At 37.1% G+C, this 15,438-nt stretch overlaps 1 protein-coding gene across 3 annotated transcripts in view; it reads right to left on the reverse strand.

Moving 5' to 3' along the window:
* Nucleotides 1-15,438, reverse strand: part of mybl1 (v-myb avian myeloblastosis viral oncogene homolog-like 1) — a 56,699-nt gene that overhangs the window by 16,750 nt on the left and 24,511 nt on the right. For 2 of the 3 annotated variants that reach the window (XR_009644632.1, XM_060824097.1), the window contains exons 6-12: nucleotides 15,022-15,208; nucleotides 14,834-14,902; nucleotides 13,989-14,093; nucleotides 7,759-8,004; nucleotides 5,089-5,463; nucleotides 3,423-3,565; nucleotides 189-303 (exon numbers count right to left, since the gene is read on the reverse strand). Coding sequence is in view for 2 of the 3 variants with exons in the window: in XM_060824097.1 (XP_060680080.1) it covers nucleotides 189-303; nucleotides 3,423-3,565; nucleotides 5,089-5,463; nucleotides 7,759-8,004; nucleotides 13,989-14,093; nucleotides 14,834-14,902; nucleotides 15,022-15,208 (1,240 nt within the window). In the remaining variant the exon portion in view is untranslated. The remainder of the gene's footprint in view (nucleotides 1-188; nucleotides 304-3,422; nucleotides 3,566-5,088; nucleotides 5,464-7,758; nucleotides 8,005-13,988; nucleotides 14,094-14,833; nucleotides 14,903-15,021; nucleotides 15,209-15,438) is intronic. The other variant, XM_060824098.1, reaches the window with a different exon arrangement.

The following is a 15,438-nucleotide window of genomic DNA, read 5'->3' on the forward strand; positions in this document are numbered from 1 at the left end:
TTCCATTTGATGATGGCAATATTGCACAGACCCAAGGATGCTAATATTCAGACATATACACAAAGATGCTCCATGAAGTGGATAAAAATGGACAGCAGAATGGAACAACAAAAGACAAAAATCTCAAGACAGACAAACTGTTGCCCAGAATTAAGCCAGCAACCTCTGATCTGCAATACTGCACTTACCACCATTTTCAGAGGCCCATATTTCTTTTCTTGAGCAGCCAGTGCATTCTTAAAGGGTGTAGGGGTCCTTGGTGTGCTGTCCAAAACCGTTCGCCTTATTGTGGGAGTCCTGAAACTACAAGAAACAAAGTACAGTGTGAAGTATGGAGCAAAATTCAGTAGGATATTTGTACAGTTAAATTATAGATGTAAAGTTTCCAATCAAATAAGAATAACAATCATACATCTTTTATCCACTCCTCCTAAGCAGTGTCCATAAATTGCTCTATGTCTGCTCAAGGGAGAACCCACTAAAGCCTCCATCTACATTATAAATGAAACACATGATTACTCCAATGCAGTACTGAGGGAATGGCTCACTTGCTGATATTGCAAGGGTCCATTGCCTGCAGTTAATTATTTATTTTGAAAGGATAATTAGATTTTCTAATGGTAACATCAAGCATCTTATACATTGCTGGTAATTATTTCCACTTCAGCAGAACATATTACTTTAAAACCAACAATACAAACAAAAAAACCTATATATATCCTGGTCCAGAGGTGGGGACACTGGGAACGTGACACAAGAGGGTCAACTGCATCATTCTACAATTTTACCAAGAGTTTATATGTATTAATTACACCTAATCAGATGGATTAAATTTCTCCTCCAATTGGTGGGTTTTCAATCAGAATAATGTTGAGGCCCAATGTAAAACCCTAGTAATGCATGACAATTCTTTCACAGAACACTTCCTGGTAACATAGACGGTTTGAAGATTGCTGACTGCCGTTCAGCTGCTTACCAGCAGAAGGCAATGAAACAGATTTCTGATGCAGCCATGCAAAACTAAAGTCCATTAAAGTGCTTTCCAACAAAATGGTGAAAGCAGCAACAACCTCAGATGTTAGCTGCTCAAAGGAGCTCCAGATATTTTAATGTATCTGTGGTCACAGTGCTGGGGGAAGTAAGGACCTGCGACAGACCATCTGACAAACAGCTGACAGCTAAGAGCCAACAGCCTCATAGGAGAATAGTGCAAAGTGCCTGATTGAAGCTCACACCCACTTTCTGCGACAAAGTTTTGGTCATGTCTCTAACAATTATATATTTTCTATTGGAGCAGGTAGAAATTAGCAAGACCAACTTCTGCAAACAACTTCTCCAATCACCCAAGTACTGTCTTTACTCAAAACCATTCTCCTAACTGACTTTTCCAACCATAAAGACTTCATTAAAAGGATCAAGACTCTCCAACTCCTGCAATTCTTACCATGTCATGCATGATATATATATAGGAAGTTTTCAAGTCATTCACAGCCAATAACTTTTTTCTCTTTGTCACAGAGTCCAACACATTACAACGAATGCACAATGACAACTGGGGAAGATTCATTGCTTTAAAAAAAAATCAAATCCACAATAGAAAGTACTAAACTCAAAAAATAAATGTACAGCAGCCCCTGTAAAGCAGAGTAAGGAGGCAAGCTGATTAGGAAATGATGCTAAGTAGGTTTCATCATCCATGGGTTCAGTTTACTACGCTTTTGCAAGATATCACAATTTTTCTATACTTATTCATTGCTCCTTAAAAACAACATGGACATAACTAAGTGAGCTCCTCCATCTTTCAAATCATAGGGAATGTCACCTTTGACAGATTAGGCACTTTTTGATCTATACCTGTTGCCACAACTTTAACAACTCCTCCATCTGCACAATTACTGGAAAGAATTTTAACTGGCAAGGGTTGGGTTTGAGTGGAGAGGTAAAATGTGGGTAAAGCAACATGTTATTTAATGGGGAACCTCAGTTGAGATGTTGGATCTCCAACTGAAATATGTAAAGAGCGAATTACTTCTGCCATTTACCTAGGATTTCAGTTTCTACAGGTTTCCCGGGCTGTGAAAACCTTTTCAACTCAACAGGATGAAAGGGCAGTGGTCAATGAATGTCTGTGAAATTGACAGGTAGGAAAGTCTGTATAGGATCATACTGCTGCTTCTTTGTTTAAGTGGAAATCTGGTGTCCATAATCCTTATCCAAAGAGACAGTTTTTACAGCCTTAAAAGTTTTTTGACCCGTCTTAGACTTGGACAGTTTGGGCCTGCACTTCCCTGCTAACAACCTTCTACTGCTGCAGAGAAGTTTTTTATGCAGCTTCTGCTGTTCCTTATGAGCACCAGTAACTCTCTTCCAATCAGCAACATGTCATTTGACAGGGCAGAGGGAATGGGTCCAGAAAGATCCAGATTAAAGAGACAATATCCATTCCAAAGGGCTTTCATCCAGCCAGATATACATTTCATATTGAGGCAAGAGATTGCTTCTTTTGGGAGCAAAAGCTACATTTGCTAAAAGCATTCAGTGAACTTGCAAAAGTTGCAACATCTCTATTTACTTCATTAGATCAAAGAACAAATTGTAATTGAGGGATAACTAACCAAAAAGTGAGGTTAAGGTTTAGCATAAACAATATTTGTTTCACGCAGCTGAGAAAAATTGGAGCACAGAGAAATTGAGTGGAAGATTATGTGAAGCTGGCTGTTGATAAAAGCTGAAATTGGATAGGTAATTAGATGTTTGGAAGCAGACTCAGCCGTCCTGGTGATCTCTCTCCAGAGAACAGATTGCACTACCAAGATGTTGAGGCAATCAAGACAGTGAGGCTTTGGGAGCTTTCCAAGGCTATATCATTGAAAGTAAAAAATAGGAATCCTTTGCCTCCTTTGGAGGGATTTGATGACTTGGTGACCCAAATGTTAACAATCCAGCTGGATACTGTCTTGACCACATCAGCTGTTTACAATGCAGTTAACCCGTTAGCTGAAAGATATTTGCCTCCAGTTAAATCCTGAATGTTAGAGTCTAAGTGATTACATATGTAAATAAAAGAATGAGAGAGCAAGAGCTTGCTTGAGAGCAATAAAGTTAATTTTTTGGATGCTTCAAGTTAACCCTGGAATTGTGCCTTTATGTTGTTCATCCACGCACTCCAATCCTCAGAAGATAATAGTCTATCAAACCGGATCATAAAGAACCAACTTTTACCAGTATTCTCATAACCAGGGATCATATCCTTGAATATTATTCATATGTTCTAAAGATCATATGATTACTTATATACAGCATTAAACTACGATTGCAAGGTTTTACAGAAGACTGTTTGATGTAGACATAACCTTTAACAGTTATAGTTTTCCCAAATATTACTTATCTATTTGGAAGAGGGATAGACTGTAATCACTCACCCTGCATTTTCCTTTTGAACCCGAGGTGTTTGGTCTTTGCGCAGCGGAGTTGTGACCAGAACTTTTTGTCCACAGACAGGAGTTGAAGTAAGTGCTGGATTATCAAGACTCAGATGGTCATTGCCGGAGCAGATGTTAAAAAACTGTTTTCAGAGCAGGAAATAAAACAACAAATTTGATACTGAGGTTTAGTGATTTAATATTTACAAAATGCTCCAATTATGACAATTACAGATTAAAATCAGGAACAAATGCTGGAAGTGTGCAGCAGTTAAATCAGGATCTATGAACATTAAAACAGATATATTAACAAAGTTAAAGTTTTCAGTTTAAATGTTTCCAGTGCAGAAGTATTTCCAGAAATTTTATTTTTTAAATTGCAATCAAATCAAGTTTCAAGTAAAAGGATATCTAGCCTACATGCTTTTTTGAATTCATGTTGCAGTCAAAACCCACAAATTCATTTTCTAAAGCTTTTGACCTGATAACATTCATGTAGTTCTTTTTGCAAAATTCTAAAGATTAAACATTCATTGCATCTGACAGCAATCTCTCAAGTATTAGTAAATATGCATAATCTTTTTTCCTTACTTGGCTAAAGATTTCCTAATCTTAAAAGTTGCCTCGGCAAAACATGAACAATGCAAAAAAACTAAAAACAACAAAAAAGGTAGGTGGATATAGATATACATAGCAAAAGGATATGGCAGCAATGCAGGGCAGCTGTTGAATAATGAGATCCAAAATGTGACAGGAACTGATACAGTATATGAACATTGAGAAACAGCAGTAATAAGGATCAAAAGTGGTTAAGAAAATGCAAATTAAATTTCTTTTCCCTGAAATGCACCTAGTATTTGGAACAAAATAAACAAAATGTATCATTGGCACAAATAACGAATATTAGGTGTGATCTTACAGCCATTAGAGACATGGTTCCAAGGAGATCAAAGCTGGGAAATGAATATTCAGGGATATTAAACTTCAAAAAGACAGACAGCGTTTAGCAGAAAAGATGATTGATTAACACTCGCAGACATTTAAAAGAATAGTTCATTGGAAGGCTTCAAACAAATCATGGTTAACCAAGAAAGTTAAGGATAGAATCAACTTGAGGAAACTAAGGAAAAATGTACTGATATTGGAAACAATGCAGAAGGTTCACTAGATTGATCCTGGGTATGGAGGGATTTTATGAGGAGGAGTTGAGTAGGTTGGGCCTTTGCTCACTTGAGTCTAAAAGAATGAGGGGAAAACTTACTGAAAGAAGCAAGATTCTTAGGGGGCTTGACAGGCTGGATGCTGAGTGGTTGTTTCCCCTTGCAGGCAAATCTAGGACCAGAGGACATAATTACAAAGTAAACAGTTCCAGTTTAGGACAGGAATTTCTTCTCTCAGAATAGTGAACCTGTAGAATTCTTTACTGCAGAAAGCTGAAGAGGCTGGGCGGTTAGGTTTACTCAAGGCTGAGCTAGACAAAGTTTTAATACAGTAAAGGAATCAATGGTTATGGAGAAAAGACAAGGAAGTGGAGTTGGTGATTAGCAAATCAGCCATGAGCATACTGAAAGATAGAGGAGACTTGGCAAGTCAAATGGCTTACTTCTATTCCTACTTCTCACATTAAGATAATTTCTGCTTAGTAAAATAGTTATGAGATTTTTACCTGAGAAGGAGAAAAGGGCAGTGTTTTTACTGGAGTACTTTTTGGGCTTGTTGTGCTATTGTCCATGAAAGAAACACTGTTACAATCACTGGACGGAGATGGGCCAAGGCGAAGTCTCCTTTTCCTCCTCAGTATGGTTGGTGGTGTACTGAATTTAGCAACGATAGGGGATGTTATCGGAATGAGTTCACCCTGCCCACTGCTGTTACTGCAGGTACTTCTGCTCAGATCTGAAATGGCATGGCCATCAAAGCGATAACCTATTCCACTTCTGTGCTGTAAGCGTTCAAATTTAGCTGGAGTCTGTTTAGCAGGTGTCTTTTCATTTGCTTCAGAGAAGTCAAAGTTTGTTAACTCATTCCACACTACAGAATCCTGAAAGAAAGGGAAAACGAACTTGTTACTGGCGAAATTTACAATAAAATAAATCATCATAATTCAAGTGTAGACATCAGCACTATGATGATCAAATATGGTGCAGGATATACAATCTTTTTTTAAATTAGCATTCCTAAAACCTACAACTTTATGGATCAGCCAAGTCCTTTTATTGGTAGATGTGAACTGGAGAGAAAGAAGGTTGATGCAGTTTGAATACAAGTAGATTGATGTCATCATATTCTATTGTTATGGTTACAGTAGTTGTTTAGTTCTACATTAGTACTGAAGACGGAAGTCTGTTGGTGATAAAATAAAGTTAAAGTCAGCATACCCAAATTTAGAATCTTCAGGTTGCATATACAATAGATCACAACAATAAAACTCTTAAAAGGAAAACAGAAGTACAATAAAGCAAGTATAAAATTTATTTCCGAAAAGAAGTGTTAGTCATTGGAGTTTAATATATATGAACAACAAGATTACACATTTATTTGAATCTATTGCTGTGATAGCCAGTTTATCTACTTTTAAATGAGTGCTTACCTGACACTGTAAATGGTTCAATTTTTATTTCACAGTTTGCCTCATACTTTTCTAACATTAGTGTAATTTTAGTTTTTCAGGTGTAAGACCAGCAGGAGGTAGGGGAGCAAGGGAAACAGTTGCCCAAGTGAATGAATTTGTCAGAAACAAACACACAGGATGCTGGAGAAACCTCAGCAAGTCTGGCAACATTTGTGGAATGAGAAACAGTTAAATGTTTTAAATCCAGTCCAACTCTTATTCAGAGCCAAAATAGAATCAAGGGACACAAAATGTTAACTCTTATTCTTTCTGTAGATGTTTCTTGCCAACTAGGTTTCTCCAGCATTCTCAGTTTGGTTCAGATTTCCAATATTTGAAGTTATTTTGATTTCATTTGACTTAATTAATCAGGTTTCTCATGAATTGCATGCATCAGCTAGGCTGGCAGTATTAAAATTTCCTCTTGTAGGCTAATCACGAGATGAGAAATCTGGCACTTCTGCGAGAGAAGATTCTGCAGCAGCTTAAATGGGCAAGTGTCATTTGTGTTAAACCAGTAAAACTGCAGTTATCTAGGGGAATCAAGATGGATTCCATCGATGGTGACAGAGTGATTTCATGACAAAATGACTTCTTTCCCTCATGTAAAGTGGTTTTAAAGAAATCATGGTAAGAAATGGCACAACATATGAATGAACAGAATTTTTACAGCTTTTCAGAATTTTTGGCAGCTATGCATCAGAAAATGTAACTCTCTAAACAACCGGAGTTAAGACAAATTCTCCTTTACAGCTCATTTGTTCCTGCACTTGAAGGATCCTTCACTTATCGCCAAGTAATCATCACCCCTCCCTTCCCTAGTTTCTTTAGTTTCCATTGGTTTGAAATAGCTTGTCACTACATCTCTTCACTCAGCTGCTGCCACCTCTCCGTGGCTACAATTGTGGTTTCATCCCATCATCAGGTATCCGAGGAGCTGGCTTCTAAATTCTTACGATTCAAATCCTTGCCTAGTTCATGCAATAACCTGGTCATTCTTCTTGTTGCTTGTACACAATAACCAGCACAAAATGCCTTGTCACTTTAGAAAACCTCATTTTTACTGTAGAGATCGCCATTGACATAATAGGAACACACAAAGCTGTCAATATTGGCAGTGATACAATAATGGCTATAATTTCTCTGGCTGTAACTTTAAAGCTTTTACTAAACTAATTCAGGCTATAAGATTGTTCATAAAATACCATTAAAAGGAGATTGGTAAGTAAACACCCCAACCTCAAAAATACAGAAAACAAAGAAAAGTGAACATAAAATACAATTAAAAAAACTCTAAATTAAGAAAATTTTGAAGATAGATTTAAGTAGGTAGTGCTATTTTAATGCAGATATGGAAACTAAAAAAAAACTACACAAGCCAAGCAATCTATGCATTATACATATGGAAATGGTAAATTAAAACTTAAATGGGCAAACCATTGGTAAGGAGAAAGTGACGACTGCAGATGCTGGAGATCAGAGCTGAAAATGTGCTGCTGGAAAAGCGCAGCAGGTCAGGCAGCATCCAAAGAGCAGGAGAATCGATGTTTCGGGCATGAGCCTATTCCTGGAGAAGGGCTCATGCCCGAAACGTCGATTCTCCTGCTCTTTGGATGCTGCCTGACCTGCTGCGCTTTTCCAAACCATTGGTAAGTACCATTATTAATTATATACCAAAGTTAATTATTTTTTAGTACATGTAATGATAAGAGGTGACAAACTTACCGCTTCAATTAGCTCAAAAGTCTTAGTAAAGTCAGGAATTGAATGCAGTGTATTGAGGACTGAATTCTCCTCCTGTACAAGAAAACGGTTCAGGGATGCCTGTTGTACTGGTGTGCTAGTCTCCTGGAGCTGCTCCTTGGTACAGATTTCACTTGCTTTATCCTCCAGGCTACTCAACGTACTAGATAAACTTTCATCACCAAAAAGACTTCTTGACCAGCAGGTGAAATCAGCAGTTTCTTGTGACTAAAAACAATTAAACAAAAAGCAGTTTACTCTAAAGTAAACACACTGAAGTTCAGAACTCTATTTAAACCAAATTGCTCTTAGATTTTGTAGAAACAATTATTGATGTATTATGGCCAAAACACCAAAATAGATTTCATCACGCCAAAATACTCCATATTTAACAGAGTTAGGAACAGCCATCAAAATCTAACAGATTAATGACACACTGTTGATAGAATTAATGCAAATCCTAAACACTTCTATTTCATTACAAAGCACGATTTTGCTTACAAATATTTAGTTAGAATGACCACTGAAACTATAAAGCTGAATTTCAATAAATATAATTTGAATGTGATACAGTTGAACATAAACTATTTTAAGTCCTTAACAGCTGCCTCCATGATATTTGAAACGTTCTACTGTTTCTCTGGTCACAATTTCAGACAGACCTGTAGAAATATTAAACATACACTGAAATAATTTTTAAAGCCACATGAACCGCTCCTTTCATCAAATTTTTTCTTAAATTAAAGACTAAAAATTTCTTAACTGTGTAATATAGCTTGACTACAATTCTAATATTCAGGCACAATGATTGGTTCCAATTTCCCAAGTTTGAATTGAAAACTAATAAATAAAAAAACTTGACACAGTCATTTCAGGATAAACCAAAATGATCTTTTAAGCACACCTAACAAATCTCCAAAAGCAGCTATCAAATATACAGGATAAAATTGCCAATAAATACTAACAAACGTTGTGTAAGATTTTGTCTTATTCTTTTTGTAATATAGAGTGTCAGACTCCTTCATGAGCATTCCTCATTGATTCGTATAACATCAACCAGCCTTGCCAAGGGTACAGTTGCCAAGTGTAATCTTTGTGGAGTCATCTGCATTTCCACAAATGTGTGAAAGATGCAACACTTGGCATATGCTGCTTTTCAGTTTTACATTCAAATGATAACATCTGAAAGCAGGCACTTTTAAATGGCCACTTAGCGATTGTCAAGAGACAACCAGTTTCTAAAAAGCATCTGTAATTACAGCAAGTTCAATCTTACGTGAAGACCTGTACATCCAATTATATAATGTGAATATATTGATATGATGTCCAAATCGTAAATCTATCATTTTTCACCTTTGAACTACTTACTTCAGAATTTAGATCATACAATTTGTTTAAGTAATCATCATCACTACTAGCAAACAGCATGTAACTATGACAAAAGTTAATTTGCGTTCCTCCTCCTCTTCCTCCTCCGCTTGGCTGTAGTCTTTGATAATCGACGTTTCGTGCATGAGCCCTTCTTCAGGAATGAAGAAGAGCCCTTCCTGAAGAAGGGCTCATGCCCGAAACATCGAATCTCCTGCTCCTTGGATGCTCCTGACCTGCTGCGTTTTCCAGCAACACATTTTCAGCTCTGATCTCCAGCATCTGCAGTCCTCACTTTCTCCTATAGTATTTGATATGACTGATCACACCATACTCCACCACTGACTTCTCTACCATCATCCAGCAAGGTGGGACTGCATATGCCTGGTTCTAACAACAGTAGTCAGAGTGTCATCTGCAATGGTTTGTTTTTCCTGCACTCTCAATTGAGATTTTAATTGTATAATATGGCTTGACTACTATTCTAATATTTAGGCACAATGAATGAAGGTTCCAATTTCCCAAGTTTGAATCTGGGTCTGCCAAGAATCTATCATTGATCTCTCCTATTTCCCACCAAATGCTACCCCTCATCAACATTACCAAAACCCAAATTTTTACATGTTTGACATTCTGCTCTATCTCACCAACTCCATTGCTTCTCCAGCATTCAGTACTGGAGGAGCTGAAATTTCCTCCAAATTTATTGCCTTCAGCCTCCACTAAAAATGTATTCCCTTGCCACAGAAGTCATTCTTTCAGTTGTTTTAAAATAAAATCTTGAATAGGCTGTGGGCATTGCTTGCAGAGGCAGCAAATTGCTGCCTGTCACAATGAATTTCTGTCTTCTGGTGATCCTCGTCATAGTTCACAATATTTGCATCTATTAAAATTGTGCCTGCCCCATCAAGTCAATAATACAATTCAAGAAAAGCAGTTTTCTGAGTATAGAATCCTGAGGAACCCATTGCCTATCTTCCTCCAGCTGGAAAAACAAATCATTTACTATTACCCATTTTCTTGTATTATAGCTAACATCACTACCATGCTGCCACTATCCTTCTTTTGGTAACTTTAAAACTGTAAATACAGCCTAACTCTATCACATCATCTCTACCATATTTTAGCCCAATCAGTAATGTCAACAAACTACCACCTCATTTTGATTTTGGCAACATCTTGCTCCTTGGTAACGATAGATGATTCCACAATAGCTCCTCTCATTTATTCCTAAACAACACAACCCTGCTATTACTGCCCTTTTAATCTCTATACATCTATATAAGACATGCATTTCCTTTTATGTTAGTTGTCAGTATTAAGACATCACCACTTTTCTCACATCCCAACAGAACTTCCTACATTGAGCCCCTCTTTGGCTTATCTACTTAACATCTGTGGAATACGCTATTTTTTAGCTCCATCTTGCTCAACATCTCTTTCAGTATTCACGGAGCTCTAGCTTTGGTTTCCTACATTTTTCCCTTGTTGGGATATGCCCTAACTGCATCAACTCCATCACCGTCAACTTCTTAAAGGCAGCACACAATTCCATCATAGCTCTGCCTAACAATCTCCAATTTCAATTTATGAGAGTCAGATCAGTTCTTACTAGAAATTGGCGGTCCAATAATTCAGTATTTTTCCTTGTTCTTTTTCATCGCTAAGCTAACCATGTAATTATGATTACTGTTTCCTAAACGCTTTGCTTACTATCACTTGATCCAATCTTTTCCCCAGATTCAGAATGGGCAAAGTTTCTTCTCATTAGGCTAGAAATATACTAATTAATAATATTCTCCTGAACACATTAGAAAGTCTTTCCCCTTTCTGCCCGTTACATTGGTACTATCCCAGTCTACATTAGAATAGATTAATATAACTATGCAGTTCTAAAGTTAGGTATTACATTTTTGTAACTTCCCTGCAAATTTGTTCCTAAACAATAAGACATACGAGCAGAATTAGGCCATCCAGTCCATTGAGTCTGTATTGTCAATCAATCAGATCATGGCTGACCTGATAATCCTCAATTCCAATTTTCTGCCTTTTCCCCATAAACTTTGATTCTCTTACTGATTAAAAATTTGTCTAGCTCAACCTTGAATATATTCAAGAACACAGCCTCAAAAGCCTTCTATGATAAAGAATTCCACAGATTCACAATATTTATAAGAAATTCCTCACCAGTCTCTTAAATGTGCGATTCCTTATTCTGAGGTTATGCCCTCTGGTCCTTGACTGATCCACAAGGGGAAACAACCTTTCCACATCTACTCTGTGAAGTTTTCAAAGAATGCTGTATGCTTCAATTAGATCCCCTCTCATTCTTCTATATTCCAAATACAGGCCCAATCTACTCAACCTCTCTTCATAAGATACTCCCTGGTACCAACCTAGTGAACCTTTTCTGGAGTGCCTCCAAAGCAAATATATGTCTTTCCTTAGACGACTGTTCACAGTATTCCAAAACTATTCACAGTATTCCAGCTGTGGTTCTACTAGCGCTTTGTATGGCTTTATCAAAACCTCCCTGCTTTTGTATTACATTCCCTTCAGAATAAATGCCAACATTCCATTTGCCTTCCCTATGACTGGTTGAACTTGGATGCTAGCTTTGAGAGATTCATGGACTCCCAAATCCCTCTCTTCAATAGCTTTCTGCAGGCATTCTCCATTTAAATAATATTCAGTTCATCCTTCTTCCTGCCAAAATGCATAATGTCACACTTCACCACATTACATTCCATCTGTCGAGTTTTTTGGCTACGCGCTTAACCCATCTATATCCCTCTGCAGACTATGTCATCTTTACCACTTGCCTTTCCACCTATCTTTGTGTCATCCTCAAACTTGGTTATAGTAAATTTACTTTCCTCATCCATGCCATTAGTACATATTACAAATAATTGTGGCTCAAGAAAATGATCCTTATGACAAAGCACTAATTATAGGTTGCCAGGCTGTAAGTGTTCTCCTTATCCCAACTCAGTCTTTATTCATAGCCAACCTTCTAATTGTGCTAACACAACCTACAACACCCTGGACCAATCTTATGAAGCAGCCTGATATATGTTATGTTATCAAACACCTTCTTAAAATCCAAACATATTACATTCACTGCTTCCCCCTCAACTATCCAGCTTGTTACCTCCAAGAATTTTAGTAAATTTGTCATGCTGACATCACTTGATCAGACCATTTATTTATAAATGTTCTGCTATTAAATCCTTTCGAATAGATTCTAACGTTTTCCCCATTAACAGATGTGGGCCTAACTGGCCTACAGTTATCCATTTTCTTTGTCTACATTTCTTTTTAGTGAAAGATATTACCTTGGAACTGACAGTTTTCCAATTCTCTGGAACTTCTCCACACCCTAAGGATTCCTGGAAGATTACTACCAGTGTATCCTCCATCTCTGACTACTTTGCTTAATATCTTAGGATGCATTCCGCCAGGTTCAGGGGATGTATTGGTCTTTAGCCCTTTTAGCTTCTCTTGCACTTTTTCTCCAGAATTAGTTATCATATTTATTTCCTGTCCTTTTGTCCCTTGAATGTTCAACAATTTTGGGATGCTGTGAAGACTGATGAAAAGTATTGAATCAATTCCTCTGCCATTTCCTGATGCCCCATTAGTATTCCCCAGCCTCATTTTCTCAGGGGCCAATTTCACTTCAGCTTCTCTCTTTATTTTTTCCAGTCTGATGCTATCCTTAACTTCCCTGGTTTCTCTATACCTTTCCCGCTCATTGGTGGTATAAAGACGCATGCAGTCGTGTAATGGTGCCTTCAAGTGTTCCTTAATTTTCATCAAATTGATCATGGCCCTGAGCACTCAAGGACAACCGCCTTTTCCAAAATGAGGATGGTCTTTAGTCAATAACATAATTTTCTTCTTCCTTCTTTCCTGAATACTTCACACTCACATTTAGTACACAGTATGAAGCCGCACGGTGACCCAGTAGTTTGCACTGCTGCCTCAAAGCACCAGGGAGTCGGGTTAGATTTCAGCCTCAGGCGACTGTTTGTGGAATTTACACATTCTCCATGCGTCTGTGTGGGTTTCCTCTGGGTGCCTCGGTTTCCTCCCAAGGTCCAAAGATGTGCAGGTTAGGGGAATTGGCTACATTAAATTGCCAATTGTTTCCAGGGATGTTAAGGTTAGGTGGATTAGCCATGGGAAATTCAGCGTTGCAAGGATAGGATGGGTAATGAATGCTCTTCAGAGGGTTGGTATGGACTTGATGGGCCAAATAGCCCGCTTCCACACTGCACAGAGTCAACGAGTCTATTCTATGATTCTGTTTTTTTTAAATTGTACTCGGTCTCAGGTTTCACCACATCAAATTTCAATATGGATGCTTAGTTATATTTTAAAGATGTTGCTGTGGTACCCTTCCTCGATTTTTAAATCAAAAAGTTAACTTCCAGAGCTCAAGAACAAATTACCTTAACCTCCAAACATGCTTTTTTCTCAGCATCGGCATAACCAAGAAATTGGACTGAGCATTGTATAATTTAAAAATATACTGTTTTCAAGTAATACAAGTCAATAGGAACTCTCAATTTCAATTCAAATAATTTTAGAAAATCTGCACTGAATCATAATGCATAAATCCTAAAGGATGTATATTTATCAAAACAAAAAGCTTCTAACTGCATTATGGCATAAATATGCTATTTTTCAATGTATGCTAATTTCTAAAATATGACTCTAGATGTTAGTGGAATCATAGCAGCACAATGAAAAGCTAAAATAAGAAAAAGCAGAGATGGAATGGCAAGTCTAAGATGAAAGAGCTAAGCAATCTAAAAGTTGTCAGTGCACAGAATCCTTACAGCTCCTGATCGTTTTCTTCTGACTTCATTCTCGGCTGACATTAGGAGGAGTTCAAGTTCCCTTATTCTTTGTTCTTTATCAGGATCGTCATCAACATATGGTTGCTGAAATGAACATGTAACAGGAGAACAAAAAAAAGGAAAAGAACAAAACAAGGAGTGACAGGAAAAGAGACACGAAGATATGAGGTTTACTCTTTCATTCAAGTGCATGAACTATTGCAAGGTTATCAATGATAACACACCTGTTAAATTCTGGTATCACACATGAATATGATTTTTTAAACATGATTAACCAATCAAATGGCAATAAAAGATTTTTTACTGTGAACATTTATTTCAATTATTGGACAGCCTCAGTGCCCTGGTCAACAAAACAGCAATAGCAACTTTGTGCAGATGCAAATTATTTTGATCATTAAAAGAAACCAGAAATCGCAAAATGTTCCAGGTTGATAGAATTGTAAATTAAAGCAGATGCTGAGTTTTTCCAGCACTTTTTGTTCTTATTTCAGATCTCTAGCATCCTCAGTAAGTTGCTTACATTAAAGTAGAAAAAGTGAGCTTTGAAAATACATTTCTGAATACATAAACATAGCATGAGTTATCATGGATAACCAATACAGAACAGGATACAATTTGAATAGATAAAGCACAATGCATTGTTACATGACAAACAGAACAGAAATATATTTTTTAAAAATGTCTAAGGTTAAATCATAGAATATGTTTTGACAATGCCTGAATACCGACAGAAGTACACAAACTAAGAACCAGACAGCTCCAAAAGTATGTATTCTTGAACCTCATTTAGATCACATGAAAGAAAAAAGTCAGTTTCTTACTTGAGTAAAACCTGTTGTGGTATTTTCTGTGCAAGATTCTTCTGTACCTAAGTACTGGTGTCTAAGGGCCTTAACAAAGACAATTTATCTCAATTTCAAGTCTATTCAAGAATCAAAATTAAAGCCAGCATTAAATAATACCATTTAATTTGAATAGATTAATTGCTCAAGTTTTTTTTTAAATTTACTTGTGTTGACACAGGAATGAAAAACTGGTTCTGGAACTGCACTGTGTTCAGAGGTGTCCGAGATGCTACTTTCTGTTGCTGGATGCTTGGAAGCAAGTCACATTTGGGTGCCTCCTGCAGGTATCCTTCCTGCTCAACTTTCCTTCGCATTGTGGAATTCCAATGGTTCTTGATTGAATTATCTGTCCTACACAATACAAAGCTGAACTTGTGATACTGAACAAAATATTCAATGTGGGGGGACAAAAAAACTTTAAAATATAATGATCTTCTTGAGAATGATTTTTGAGCATTAATCCTAAATACTTTTAAAATGATAGTTCATAAGGTGTTTGTGATTTATTATTGTCACAGGTACCTAAGTATAGTGAAAAGTTTTGTTTTGCATGCAGATCATACCATACAAAGTGCATAAGG

Source organism: Hemiscyllium ocellatum, chromosome 4 (genome assembly GCF_020745735.1).
Source record: "Hemiscyllium ocellatum isolate sHemOce1 chromosome 4, sHemOce1.pat.X.cur, whole genome shotgun sequence".
Classification (NCBI taxonomy): Eukaryota; Metazoa; Chordata; class Chondrichthyes; order Orectolobiformes; family Hemiscylliidae; genus Hemiscyllium; species Hemiscyllium ocellatum.